The following is a 15,967-nucleotide window of genomic DNA, read 5'->3' on the forward strand; positions in this document are numbered from 1 at the left end:
GACTCCATACATTCTCGATCTCTGCCATTTTGGAGGTGATGTGACCTGCACCACACTCCAGCCACCTTTACCCCCCCCCCTCCCCATGTACCCATTGATTTGAGGCTGCATGAGCCTTGGAGCCACTTTATGCAGGGACAAGGCTGGAAAAATTCCAACCTTAGATCACTCACCCTAAGAATCGAATCCAGGTCTCCCATGTGGCAGCCAGATGCCCAACTGACTAGATCACTGCGGGAACCCTTAAAAATGTATTTCTTGCATGATTTGTATATTTTCACTCAAAAAACTTACTTTAAATCTTTTTACAACTGGAGGTGGTGATCAGCACCATGCTCCAGCTACCTTTAACCCCCACCCTCCCAAGCACCCATTGATTAGAGGCTGGTTGAACCCCATGGCACAAAGCAACAAAACGAGTCATTCTTTCATTTGTGTTCATTAACACAAGTGGCTGGGGCAGCATTGTCAGAAGAAAAATTGCCTTGCTGCCGAAAGTAAAATTTCAGGGTAAAATTATGATTTAGAATTTTTCATGCAGTTGTATGGTCAGAACTTGGAAAGGGGGGGGGGGAGTGCTAACATACACATTCTAGTGTGTGTCACTTTGGCCATAAAATAGCTATTACTAAATCCATTAAGTGCTGCGCAGGACTCTTATTGATTGCAAACCACAGATTAGCATGTCACCAGTCACAAAACTTACAAAATAGCCAAATACAGTAAAATAATAACTTTAACATATGTATCATGTGAGTAATATTTTCTTCGTGTTGCCTAATATTGAAACTGCTTTTACATTCTTAATTTTTTGATGAAATGTCCACCCTAAAAACTATAAAGTAGTAGCAAATGGTGTAACTATTACTTTTCTGAAATAATTTTCAAAATCTAATCTCTATTGATGATGGTGCAGTATTTGTAATGTTAAAAAACTGCTGTGCTTTTAATAGAAATTTAATTTTTGAAGAAAACCTCAAGTACATAATTTAACTAACAAGTGTGTGTTCAGAAAATGCAGGAAAAGGTTCATTTAGGACCTACTTACCACACTGGTACAGTCCTGAGTGGGCTTTGACCTCCTGAAGTCAGCTTCCATGCCCTGTCTTTTTATCTTCTCATTCCATCCTTTCACCTTCATTATCTCATATATCATTATCCAGCAAATATGTAATAACGTTTTTCATGTTGCTTCTCCTCATGTGTGTTTCTATCGTCAATCATCTGAAACCCAGTAGACTGTCAAAAAATACATGTCACTACATTTCTTCAAACTGCTCTGTTCGTCACCAACAGGGTTGTCTTCATTTTTTACAACACACAATTACAAAGTCCACAAGTCAAAACAAATTGTTTGATCTGACTAATTCACAAATAAATATTTCATGGAGCAAAATTACAAAATAAATGTACTCTAAATGGCAATTTGATGCAGGAGAATGACATGAATTTGGTTGTAGTATTCTACTTGAGGAAGAAGAGAGTATGAACTAATTAAGAATAGTTTAGCAACTATGCTAGGATGTAAATTACAACTTTTTAACTAACACACACAGAGATATTTGTTTGTCCCATTATACAACTTGATTGAAGATATGTCCAAGAACTTTTGACAAACAAATATTTAACATTCCATGAACAGCTTTTTGTATCAACATATTTTGCAATACAGATCTTCAACAAGTAGTTTTTCTGCTTGTGGACCAAAATGCATGTTTGATCTTAACAAAGTTATTGAATCACTGCAAGTTTCAAAACCAATGCTATACTAAAACTGTAAACTATGTTTTCTTACACTGCAATTCAAGATTTATCATGACAAACTTGTATATTCTGAATATATTATTTTGCTGGTCAAAACATATTAATTACTGCAGGGAAACATTCTATAAACACGAAAAATCTTTTCAAAAACATTTCTTTTACTTAAAACGTATTTGTACAGTATTGTCCTAATCATATTTCATACTTTTGAATCACTGAACATATACATATTGTGTACTTTACATCACAGTTTGGATTAGATTTGTTTAGTAAATGGTCTTATGTTGCATTCTCATAAATACTGACAAAGGGTTAATTTTTTTTAATGGGGTTATACACAAATAGAGCACTGTTTATGTACAAAGGATTATACAGAGTGGACCAAAGAAACGAAGTGTCTTCAAATTCAATGAGAAATGTCAATGTTTTTGAAATGATAATTACCAGAAGATGATTTGTATGGTAAAAGCCGTGGCTAGTTGAAATACAAACACATCCCAATATATATATATAATTTTCAAGAAACATTTACTTTGTAATGTTTGATTGAATAATATCAAAACATCCACAATGTACCCACGTGTCTTATCATTACAGACATTATCCTATTCGTTATTATTTTGTTAATTTATCAACTAAAACCTGAACCTTAGTACATACATTGGTAAAGGTTTGTTGCAAGTCCATATTATGCTCAGATAGGTTACTTAGACAAGTGCAGTCATTTACCCACACGCACCCAACCCCATCCTAAATTTTCCACAAAGGCCCAATTTACCATTATTTTGGTGCTAAATCTAGGGTGTTTGCAAAAATACAAGTAAGTCACAAACTGTGATTCTCTGTTGCTTTCATTTATGTCACACTGATTCGATTACAGGAAATACTTTTAGTATAATTTTGTACACTATTGGGCATGTATAAAGATTCTAAACAATGATGATCCAACATTTATATCAAGTCTGCTGCAAAATTGCATTTTTGACATAAATGCTTTTTCCTGAACAGCCTAGAAATTTATCTTTGTACGCTCCGTAAAAAATGAAAAGAACCCTTAAGCAACTGAGCTATCACAGGAACTCATTTAGTACTTGCATGTTAAGATATTCATTTCAATGCACATTGGATTGAGACTTAATAACCTGCATTTTGCAATTGCCCAACCATTGTTCATGTAGTTAAAATATTGGTGGTAATTAACATAATATTAATTGAAGGGCTCGGGTGTAAAATTGGTGACATTTTCATCATTTTTGAGTTACAAAGTAAAATGTGCCATCTTTCAATTTTCGAGTGAAATTGCCATGTCATACAATTTGCATTGGACTCGGTGAAGCCTTGTGAAATGGCTAAAAATAGCACAAAAACAATATATCTACATTATAGCTTCTAATAATCTTTTTTCTTAATAAACTCACAAATGACCAAAATGTCACTTACCAAGTTTTATACCAGAGCCCTTCAATTATAAGTTGTAATACTATCTGGGTGTGTGCTTATTTGAGGTTTTCTCCGTGACACAACAGCCCTTTGACAGTCAAGGCCTGCCAAGTGGCTGTTCATTGGATGACCTATGTCCAGCACATCAACTCCCTTCACCCCTTCGACACCTAAGTCCCCCACCACTGCTTTCATATAGTTCAGTTCTTGTCTCACAATGCTGGAGCAACACAGGATGTTTGCAGATGCACCAGGGATTGAACTTGGGACCTCTCATACCAAAGGCGAGAGTGCTTATGAGTAAACTCTTGTTCGAGGTAGTAAAGCTTCATAAAATTGTATTTCCATTCCCTTCCTCCATAAAAAGTTTCCCCTGAATATATTCCACAAGTGGAACAACCAAGAGCTTGTTAAACATAGCATCCAGAATTCCAATAAATAAATTATCTTGGTACAAGTCAGAAATTACCAGCCTTTATAATCTAAAGTCAATATGTTGAACTATGAGACCCAATATCCCAGATTACAATGTAGAGAGATCAGTAAATCAATAAATTGAATATGAAGAAGCACATCTTGCAAACGTAATTACATTAACTACATGTAAAGCCCCAGGAAACGCTTATCAAATGCCACAAGAGCAATACATATTGATCGACACGAAACAATGGTGATTACACTCGATGTGCTGACCACACATAATCTAAAGTAATTTTTTTGGCAGACTCCACAGGCTGTTGTGACATGGAGTTTGGTTTTGAATTAAAAAATTACCTGAAATGAAGTACACAATAATCTACCCCATCCCTGATATTATATAATATTCTGTACCGATTTTTAACTTTAAAAGGAGGATAAGGTAGGAATATGAACACAGAAAATGTATTGAAGTGCTGAGGGTGTGCATAATTACACGTTTTAGGTCAGCTTTTAGCACATAAAAACTTACATGCATCACACAGTGTTCAGTCTAAAAGTATATTGCAGATATTAATACTGAGAATTTTGATTCAATGCACCTTTTAAGTTAACAGCAAAAGCTGAAATTGATCTCCATTCTGCTTTACACACATTTTAGCACGTCTCACCATATTTCTGGCAGTGTTTTGAAGCACTTCATCACTTATATTTTGGATTGCGACAGTGATATTCATCTTTGGTTCCTGTTGCATTTTTTTTGGGGGGGGCACTTCTGTACACTGTGTTCTGGGAAGGAAGTCACATTTTGTCATGTGAGAAAAACACACACTCAAATTTATCAAATTAACAGGAGAGGGAATGTGTATTCTTAGGAATATATCTGACCCGTAAAAAAAAGGCAATAAATTGGAGATACAAGACTCCACCTTACTGCTAAGGATTAAAAGTGGAGATATATTGATCCGACTTCAAAGCTCTTCAGGAGATTTTAAACAGAACTGAAAATCGTGTTTTTGGAGTTCTGTTCCTCTGGTTATCGTACGACAATTTAATACGTGCACATACTTGGACAACTTAAACTTCCAACTGAGTTTTATATACAGTATTAATTTGAAATCAGTGGAACACAGGTTCTCCTGTATCGCTGCACAAAGCATTTGAGCAGTTCGTGTCGTACGAGCAGAGGAAATCAACTGCCACAAAGCCACTCTACCACAACAATGATGCTATTGGATGAAAATGACAAGCGATCAGACCAAAACAAACATGATTGCATGATGCTATTGGATCAAAATGACAAGCAATCAGTCCAAAACAAACATGATTGCATGATGCTATGGATCAAAATGACAAGCAATCAGTCCAAAACAAACATGATTGCATGATGCTATTGGATCAAAATGACAAGCAATCAGACCAAAACAAACATGATTGCATGATGCTATTCGATCAAAATGACAAGCGATCAGCATAAATTTAATGCTGAAAATGTAAAGGATGTAAAATATCATAAATAGCCATCTCAATGGCCAAATGCTACAAGTGTTCGACTCATCTCACCAATATATATGAGGATAAGAAAGCCCTATGTGAAAATCAATTGGCACATGCAAAAGTCACTAGGTGGATACGGAAATGACCAGTGCCATCAAATGGATAGGAGAAAAACTAACTGCCCCTAAAATCATGGACTATTACATGCCATTAGTCCATGACTAGAGTCTAACTCATAAAATGATTGTATAAATTCCAGGGATTTACACTGTAAAGTATCATAATTGCGTTAGATTTTTGTAGTTTTGCATGACATTGTGCATATTCTAGCACTTGAAGGTTAAAAACTGTTTTAAAGATATTAAACTTTCCTGGGCATTATGACATTATTCTGATGCATTTCACAACTCTCAAAGTAAATTGCTTATAATCTGATTTTTAGGTTCTAAAAAGTGTGCTTTTAGGTTCCTAAAATAGGCTCTAAAAATCCTAAAATAGGTTCTAAAAATAAAAAAATGGGTTCTAAAAATCCTAAAATAGGTTCTGAAAATCTTAAATTAGGCTCAAAAAATCCTGAAGTAGTTTGCAAAAAAAACTAAAAATTGTACAAAATTCCTGAAAAAGACTGATTAGATACAATCGTTAAAAACAAAATTTCACAAGAACCATAATATCCTAAATGTTAATTTTCCAAACAAATTTTCATTTCATTATCATTTTCAAAATTATCTACAAATTATTGTAATACTACACTTGTGCTGTTAGCAAAAGTTACATGTTGATATGAAAAATGAATCACATATGTAATCATTTGCTGCACAATATCAGGGTGGCTATTCCCTTGGGAATTCCTTGAATTCCGGGAAATATGCGTGAATTATTGGCTCTGGAAATTACTCATGAATTTTGGTAGAACATGAGGAAAGGTACAAGCGGATGTTTTCTTTCCCATTTTTCCCTCCGTAGACGTGAAACATTTGCAACTTTCATTAACCCAAACCCCATAAAATGTATACATGTTTATAAATGCCCTTAGGCAAGTTTCTCTCATTTCAGTTCTTTTTTTAGGAAGAAGAAGAAAGCTACATGGTATATAAAACAAATTATTCTCAATCCTTTATTTTTTGTGTGTGTGGGGGAGGGGGTGTGAGAGTCGGTAATATGAAAGGTTGGAATTTGGAATAGAGAAAACATCTGCTTGTATCCTTGAATATTTGGAATGTTTGCTTTGAAAAACAGGAATTATACTTGAATTTTATCATGGTCCTAGTGACCACCACGAATCTTTTTGCATATTATCCACAATCCAACTCCGCCTTATGTCTGTGAGGATCATTTCATGTGCTGAAAATTATCTTGTGCGCAGGTGACAGTGGCGTCAAGACATTTTGTTTTGTTTAGAGCTTTGTTAAACATCACATACTTGGAGGGAGGGAAATCAACAGAAAACATGATTCAAACATGCCAGTCATTGAATGATTTCGCCACCAAACCTAGTAAATACCTCTGCGAGATATAAAAATCCTTTAAAACCTAAAAAAAATATATAAAAACCTAAAAAAAAAGTTTAATTTAGGCACTATAGAACTTTGTCGGTGCGTTTTTTATGAAACGCTGACATAACTTATTTCTTATTTGCCTTCAAGGAAAAAATAGGTTCACAACCTAAAATCAGAGGTTACTTATAACCCAACCCAACCAAAGGCATGAGGTCTGGTTTTTACAGCAGGAAAAGTGTTTGCACAAGTCACTGGGTAAAACACTCAGTGTCTCACCTTGTAATATATTACTCTTGATCAAAGGTTGTAGTGAATCGTCAATTTCATCTAATTGCCAATCATCCTCCTAGTCATGGATAGTCGAAAGTGGCAGAAAAAGGTTGTAAAAGAGGTAAAGTTCCCTGTGCATACAGCAGCATGCCATGAAGGCACATTTAGGGGATATTTGGAGGTGATGTGATCAGCACCATGCTCTGGCCACCCTTACCCCCTCCCCGGTACACATTGATTTCAGGCTGGTGAGCTCCAGAGCCACTTTATGTGGGGACAAGGAAATCGAACCTGGCTGTCCCGTGTGGCAGTCAGATGCCCTGTGAACTCTTTCATGGAGTCTAAATATACTAAAACTTACACAAAGTGCATAGAATTCATTATTTTTTTTCAACAACATTGTGCTGAGAAATGCACATGTCTAAAAGATTATATCATGTGAAATTATGAATATTTAAAAATAAATGGTACTGATATGGTACAGTTTATGAAAAACTTACTGGGTGTTCATAAAAGTCTTTCCCTGATTATAAAGTGTTGTAGCCGAGGTACCAGTTGAGTTGAAGGTGTGTGGTTTGCATCACTCTGTAACTAAACTCAACAAGTTTGCATGTGGGCACCTCTCATATAATGGAGCACATTGCTGACTAAAATAAGACAACCTCGTCTGATATTATGACTTCTCAGGACTTCAGGACTTCTGTCCTGAAACACATCATTTTTCAAATGAAGCAACACTTCACATCTGTAAAAACTGTCAACAGACACAATATTCATCTGAGGGTCAAATAATTCAAGGGTCAAGACCACAAGATGCAGCACAGTGGTTAATGTTTGCTGCAGCACAATAGGTGCCCAAGTGAAGATCTGCTGATAATGTACATATACTTGAGTTTAGTTACAGAATGCTGTAAACTGCACATCTTCATCTCAACCAGTATGCTAGCTAGAACATTAAATAATCAGGTAAAGGCTTTATGAACATCCTGAATGTTATAATTTCTAAATATTCTGAACTACTTTTATCAGCACTAGTGTTGGTTCAAAGTGGTATTGGCTCTCAACCCTAGTTTTAATATATTCATTTCTGACTATCCCTAAAAAAAAAGGAACCAGAAACAGTTCAGACATGTTGGGAAGAATTAGCTTTCAATCACTTGTAAGCACACCCTTTTCAAATTTTTAGAACATTTAGTTTCTCTTTTTACATAGACCACACACCTTCTGTTACTTTAGTTCCTCTGTAACACACTTCTGGAGCCGAATGCCACCATAAATGCCTATTCTCGTACCTGTGAACAGATTTGTAAGTTTCACAGTACAGGCTACAACAATCACTATATGTGAATCCTGCAACCACCCGTATCATCACTGCCATATATGAAATTATCAGTTATTAGTCTTATGAGGTTAAATTTGATTTTCATTATTCACAATATCAATAGTGCCTACAAATCTTTATACATTATTACCTTCATTGAGAGGAATGCTATTGAACTTACAGACCTTAGCATCTGTGTGAAGACACTTTTGGTGGATAGCCCCTATACCATTTCCTTACTACGGAATACCTTAAAAAAATCAAAAGTTGTAAATCCCTATAAATCTTAACAACATTATTTACTAAATTAAGTGTCCTATATTAAATAAAGGTCACATTTTTATTAGCGGTGTTATGGTTACTTTACTAGCGCAAAACAAATTTTAGTTCACAAGGCAGAACCAAACATTTTATGTCTGATACATGTTAACACACACTCTGCTTTTGGTCCACTCTATACAAAAGACAGCCACTTGTATGGTAATACTCAAAATATATATATATATATGTACACACACAATGGAGAATTTTGCACAGTTTCTTCTCTGTATGGTAAAAATAACCACATTTGAAGTATCAGTTCTTCACACTGATGTTTTCAGCATGCAGGCATACTCCTGCAAAATAAAATTTTACTCACATTTGAATATAATCAAAATTGTATTTAAAAACTAATACGTATTAAGAAACTACAAATGTACAGTTGCATCATATTTTATTGTAATTAGGAATGAGCAGATAAGAAATTTTAGCTGATACAGATAAAGTACCAATATAAAATTTACCGATCCCAATAATGGATATTCTACCGTTCTGATATAAACTTCCAAATGGTACTTGAAGAACCAGAATGGTTCATTGACCTCCTTAACAAATGTGTGTTTCAAGGTGACTGACTGCAGTGCAAAAGAAGTTGCATATTTAGACATTTACTTTTTTAAAAAAGTAGGGCATGGGGATTACCCACAAAAATTATAACAAAATGGCAGAATTTTGCACTAAATTATAAAATATTTATAGATATACCGGATTGATAAAATAATTGGTAATTTTACCGATAAACTGATACACTGATATGGCTATATCGGCCGATACCAATAGAGAACCGATTAATCTGTCCCATCCCTAATTGTAATAAAACAAATACTGTATATAAATATAGTATATGAACACATAAGTAAGTTTGATTTGTTTTTCTGGCATATTTTTTTTTTACACAACATTTCAACCAGGTGATTCAAAATTACAAAAATGTATTTCCCTGATGAAATGCATAAAAAAATCTCTAACCTCACACAAACAGCTTTATTTGAGTTTTCAACAAATAACTGCATTCCTTAGGTCGATGGTTTTTACCAATTTGGAGTGCCTTAACAGATGAATAAATTTGTTTATCATTATTACTTAAAAAAATAAAAAATCTGCCTCCACCATCCCCAACCAACTCACATCTTTTTCATGTAACTTTATGTCATGGTTTTTACATTTATTACAAAGCACACATCGTAGTTGGACTAATATTTACTTCATTTTTGCCATGGAGCTTCTTCACAAAGAGAGCTTCAACATGGCAGCACACAACGCTAACAAACTGTTAGAGAGAGGAAGCAGCAGTGGTTAAGAGCCAATCTTTGCAGGCAGAATAGATGTACAGTAACACCCATAAGTATTAGGCAGAATAGATGTACAGTAACACCCATAAGTATTACATCTACTCTGCCTGCTCTTATTGGCTCTTACAACTGCTGCCTCCAAGTGCAAGTATGTTGATTGACGATGGCACCGCTCACTGACTCCACGTTAAAAACAACTGCATTCTTGCATTTGATTTAAATTTCCCCAACTTTCCAGATTGGGGACACTCAACCAAGACGTATTTTCACAGGCTTTAAAAGTTAATTCAGAGATAACCTCACATCTCTTAGACTGGCTACAAGTTATATTACTGACATTATTATTGAAAAATAGTTCACATTTGATATAATTTACTAGACCTGTCAAAACATGTTCACCATTGATATGAATTATCTTCTACATGCCAATACAGATTTTTGAATGCAAACAATACCATAATCCTTTAACATTGTAAATCACTGAAGGCACATTTTGACTTACTTCTGTCCTAAATCTCTCACATAAAATAGCCTTTTTTCTGCTAATAATAACCCTTGGATATTTCAACAATTAAAAATTCATTCATTCAAGCACTTCCTGACTATGGTTTAGAACATCCAATATCCCACTGAACCCTGTCTATCATTTCAATCTATTTGACCTTGGCACTAACAAATCTCTATTTAATTTTCATTATGACAGAACCATTAACCACAGCTGAGCTGTTATCACTTTGAACCTTTACAAATTCTGATCTGATTCTTTTCGATATCGATACTTGAATATTATTGATGTGACATAGCAAGAACTATATATTGGCAACATGAAAGGAATAAAATTTGTGTGCAATTTAGTTTCATTACCCAGACCTTGAAACCACAATTTGTTTTCTTTCAGAACAATACAATACTGTCCTGTATTTTTCTAGTTAATTTTCAATGATAAGAAATATAAGTATAGAGATCGGTTTAAATGTCAAATTTTTAGCAACTCCAAAAAACAGTTCCAATATATGTCAATTTCATTCAATAGCCATGCATTGCAAATCAGCTTTGTATGTTTAGACTACATGAAAGTGTCACACTGGATTTTGCGGACCCAATGTCCGAACTCAACAGAGTACATTTGAAACTTGATTTTACGTTTTTCAGGGGACCAAGCTTAAAAAACTTAAAATATAGAAAAATGTAAAATTGAGGAAAATTTTATAAGATTTTGCTTTGTTGGAACAACCAAGATGGAACGTACAATGTAGGAAAATGTAAAATCCAGAGGGAAAAAAATGGGGTTCCACAGTATAAGCCAGCATCAACAGAATTAAATTTCAACAGATACATCAGTACGTGCAACAAAAATTGCATGTAGATCCCGACTCCTTCCTAAAATGATAAAATGACGAAGAGCCACACCTACACACAATCACTCATACCTCTCGTGTGTCCTAGCATGTAGATTTCATTTGCAAGATAGTTGTCTGCGATTAACTGATTTGGTTTATTTTACTTTACTTTTCAACCACTTTTGGCTATTCACGAAGATGAGCGATGATATGATGAAATTGATGAAGGGACAGTCACAAAGTACACCCATGTCCAGGCCAGCATTAAAAGCCATGGCCCCTTGCGTTGTAGCATGCTGTGGCCATGGAGATCAGCTTGATGCCTGGGAGAACTGCACTGTAAACACAGATTTCATGGTGGCAGAAATGGGTCATGTGTGCTAAAATAAAAACATGATTTTGGGGGAAAATAACACTGAAAAGTAAAAAAAGAACACCAATTTTGGAAAATAAAAATATGGCTTGATAGGTCGATGTTGAAAGAGTGCTAATAGACATTAACATATCACATGTATGCGACTTACATTACATTACTATAGCACATTTATTACACATTCCAACTTACCTTACAAAGTTGGCTTTAGGCTCAGCAAATTTGTGCCTGACCATGAATGTCGACAAAACTTCAGCCACTCTGTCCGGCACGTCTTCATGCACTGCGTGGCCACACTGTGGAAGAACCTGCATCTGGAATTTCCCTGTAAAGGAATGAGTTTCATGACTAATATTTCAGTTTATGTTTCATTGGGATGGGACAGCTTAATAGATACTACATCAATATTGGCTGATATAGCCATATCACTGTATTTTAAAGATCTAATATTTGTTTAAACAATCTGTAACTTACTGCAAAATTCTGCCATTGCTTTTATGAATATAAGGGTACGATTCATCCAGTTTGGTTTTATAGTAAATGTCTAAATAAGTAGTTTTTTCAAAAAAATATATCTACTGCAATGAAAACCGAGGCTCCACTGTAGTATGATCCAGTGTAACTGTCTTTATCAACACAGACAATCAAGTGTTGCATCACAGAGTTTGTGTGTGAAAGTGCACTCTCATAAAAGTAATAACTTCTCATCTCTTGGCCAATTTAATTTGCACAAAATCCATTAGCACTGACAAGAATGTTTTTCATTTTTTGCTTTACAACCAGATGTGTATCTTTATATAAATCAATTGTTAGCAATATATATAACCCTAAAACCTCAATGGTGTATCCTAATTATTAGATACGAGGTTAAAGTATGGAAATTTCTAATAGTGACACTTTCGATGCTACTAACAATGCATTGTGACTATCAAAGAGTTCTTTCGCACATCAAAATAAATCTTGTACTAATTAATGACTTTACAGTGAATACCAAATGAAAACATGTGGGTAGAAATAATTAAAGTAAAAACATCATGTAACATGAAAATTTGAACACAGTGCAAACGTTCTTTCACTATGCACATGAAACTAGATTTACAATTAGGCAAACCTTCAGCAAAGTGGTATCTAAATCCAATTTATCAGAAAGTTTGCCTTATATAAGAGAAGGCTCACTGGTACTACAGATTAAAGTGAATAAGTGAATACATTTTCAAATGTAAAAACTCATTGTATTCACCTACTTACTTACATTAATTAAAAAGAATAATGAACCCTTCAGATTCTTCAAGGAATATTTGAAATTTTCTATCAGATTAATGTCACAGATTAAAATCACACACACACAAATAACAAAAGTCCACACTTAAAATGTTAAGAGAATTAATACCTTGCATCTGGCCCACCGTGAGTTCTTTGTCCAGCCTGTCAATGCCTGCCAGCAGCAGCAACTTGGGAATTTGAGACGAAAGAAACATGTTTGACAAACCCTTGAACCAGCCAGGCCAATGCTTCTCTGTCTTTGCTAACTCTATCCTCCACGTGTACTTGTGCTTGTCAACCTCATCCTGAAAACAAATGCAATCACCAATGCTTTAACAATATTTTTCTAAGTATCATAAACAGTTTTCCACATTATATGGAACAATTATTACAGTGGAATCCTGATTTTACATTTTCCCATTCAATCATGATGGTCCGAACATAGCAAAATGCTGTAAAATTTTCCTCAATTTTTCATTTTCCCGTATTTTAAGTTTTTCAACCTGAGAAACGTAAAATCGAGGTTCCACTGTATTAATATTATTTAGGGCTGAACTGATGCTCGGTACTGGTATCAGGATGCATCAGTTTGAATTTAATCACCTATACTGGTTGATACTTTTCCAATAAAAATGCTGCATGAAACTTTTGTTGTCTAAATATCCTGGAAAATATGCAAGATCAAGGCTCGAAAAATCCCGGTCGCCATGGCGACTAAAATTTTCACCTTGGCGACTGTGATCTTATGCTGTAATATTGCCATTTTTAAGTTTTAGTGTACGAAACTTTCAAGATTCTAAGTTCAAATTGCAGTACAGGGCAAGTTAGCAAATTATTTTTTTATCAACGTTGTGAACATTGTATAGAATCAGTAACAATTTCGTACTCTTTGCCCCCCAACCCCTCCATTTCCCGCTTTCTCACATAATTTAGCGATGCTTTGAATACGGTGATGCTCAGATTATAGATTGATTGATTTGCTTTATTTTACTTGGCTTTTTGTGCCACTTTTGGCTAATTTGCAAAGATGGTGACGAATGATGATATGGTGAAATTGATGAATGGACATGCACAAACATCCAAGCCCAGTCCGGGACCCCTGGCATCGTAGCGCAATGTGCTAACCACTCTGCCACAGGGGCTGGCTCAGCTTCTTATAGTATCCACAATTACTGGTAGGTGGTTTCCTGGTGCCTGATTTTCAGACCTGCCCCCTAGCTCTGAAGAAGATTTTTCGAGCACTGTGCAAGATGCATAATTTTCTTTATTTTTGGTAACAATATTGTTAGAGAACTCCCACACTGTGGTCAGGCAGTCTAAAGCATCAGGCTTTTGGCCAGGGCTACGGGAAACAAGCTGGTTCAAGTTCGGGAAGCGTAACAACTTTTCTCTTGAGATTTCGGACCCGTGACAACCCACCATGTGAGGAATTTGGGGAGCTACGAATGAGTAGTATAACATGGTCATGGAAAACCTACGATGGTGACTTGGGGTTCATCATGCTGACCACATGTCATCCCATAGTAACTGGTTGGATGATTGCCCACCTCTGATGTGGCACATGTGAGTGAGGCTGGCAGTCGGTAGGTAGTCCCTGACCCTCACGGGCTGTTGCTCCACGGATTGTTGTAGAGAGAAATGGATTTTGTGATTAAATAAATATCACACGTGAAATTATGATGTACTTTAGACCAAAACTCTAATAGATTGATATAGCTAAGTTCAAATTATATTTCAAAATTCATAAATACTTTGAACTACCTTAATTGTTTCAACATCCATTGGTATCAGCTCAGTCCTATTATTATTTTGAATTACCTTCAAAAAGTTGAATCAGTTCAAAAACTTTTTATCAGGTTGCTATGCACAAAGTTTAAAAAGAATTACTATGAACAGCATTATTCTCAATGGTTAACGTAGTTGAATATGTCTACCTTAGAAGAAAGAGAAAAATGTACAGTAGATTTTATCTTTCCAAATAGATAGTGAATACTTTTTGAATAATACAGAGGCTGATATGGTTCCATATAGACGACTTTGACTTTCACACACCTATGACAGACTACCTTTCCACCACCGGTTGTGTTCAATGTGACGACCAGCACTCTTGACGATTGCCGAACAGTGCAATTTCCACTGGAGAAGACCTCGTTGCAGGTGTACAAGGGGTATATTATTCCACTGTTGTTGGGCCACAGAATTCCAGAGGCCGGAAATCGTGCACATCTTACGAGAAGAAAGGCGGTGCGGAAGCCCAAATGTGGTTCATGGGACTGGCATCGGGACTTTTCAAGGCGATGTCGGAGAAGGGAATAGCATGAATCCCGGTACTAGCTTCCATCAGTCTGTAGAATGCCAGATGATTTGGCTGTGTGACTCGACGCATTGTCCTGATGCAGCTCCACACGGTTGGTATCCGCGCCATACATGTGGAGATTTCATTGTTGTACATATCAGTCAAAACATGTTCCTGATAATATGCAGCACTGATTTTCACACTGTTGGCAACACGACGTAGCTTCAATTTTCCCCTGTAACAATAGCCAGTCACAACCATGAAACCGCTTCGTCCTTTTGCATCAACACGTCTGTATGTAATTGCTCAAACCTTTCCACAATCGGTCAGATATATCCATGCCTTGTCTACAGTGACTACAAACTTCCCCTGATCTCCGGCCAGATGGCGCTTGTACAGCTTTCTGCAGTTAGTTTTCCGTTCCAAGGCATGGCGGGCTTTCAGTAAATGAACATTCGCCTTATGGACCACCTTGAGACGTAACTTTTGGTGAATGGTTGGTTGGGACACACAGAACAGGCTGGCCATAGCATGCTGTGTCGGTGGATTATCCGATGCAGTCAATGTCTTAATGCCGCACAACATCGGTTGTGTTAGCTTCACTGGCGTCCGTTCCAGATGTAGTTTCGTCGATGAAACACAGTCTGGGGGCAGTCACGCTGCATATCATCGCTCTATGGCATTCACAGTAGCCAGCAAATCCATGTTCGTGGCACTGTTTAACTATGCTGGAACAACTGAAGTGTGCACCAGAAAATGCTACAATGTAACCTTCCCAGAAGCGATTCACTTTTGGTGCCATTACACTTCGACCAACACGACTACTTTGCTAGTCGACACAACACATACTACTGCCTCAGTGCTGAAACTTTTA

The 15,967-nt window shown here is 36.0% G+C and overlaps 1 protein-coding gene across 1 annotated transcript in view; it reads right to left on the reverse strand.

Moving 5' to 3' along the window:
- Positions 1-958: 958 nt before the first annotated feature.
- The window catches only part of LOC145985418 (protein phosphatase methylesterase 1), a 38,440-nt gene continuing 23,431 nt past the window's right edge, over positions 959-15,967 (reverse strand). The window contains exons 7-9 of the mRNA XM_083119417.1: positions 12,925-13,102; positions 11,727-11,859; positions 959-8,825 (exon numbers count right to left, since the gene is read on the reverse strand). Of these exons, the coding sequence (XP_082975543.1) occupies positions 8,807-8,825; positions 11,727-11,859; positions 12,925-13,102 (330 nt within the window). The 3' untranslated portion in view covers positions 959-8,806. The remainder of the gene's footprint in view (positions 8,826-11,726; positions 11,860-12,924; positions 13,103-15,967) is intronic.

The sequence above is a fragment of the Lepisma saccharinum genome, chromosome 3 (genome assembly GCF_977018435.1).
Source record: "Lepisma saccharinum chromosome 3, izLepSacc3.1, whole genome shotgun sequence".
Taxonomy (NCBI): Eukaryota; Metazoa; Arthropoda; class Insecta; order Zygentoma; family Lepismatidae; genus Lepisma; species Lepisma saccharinum.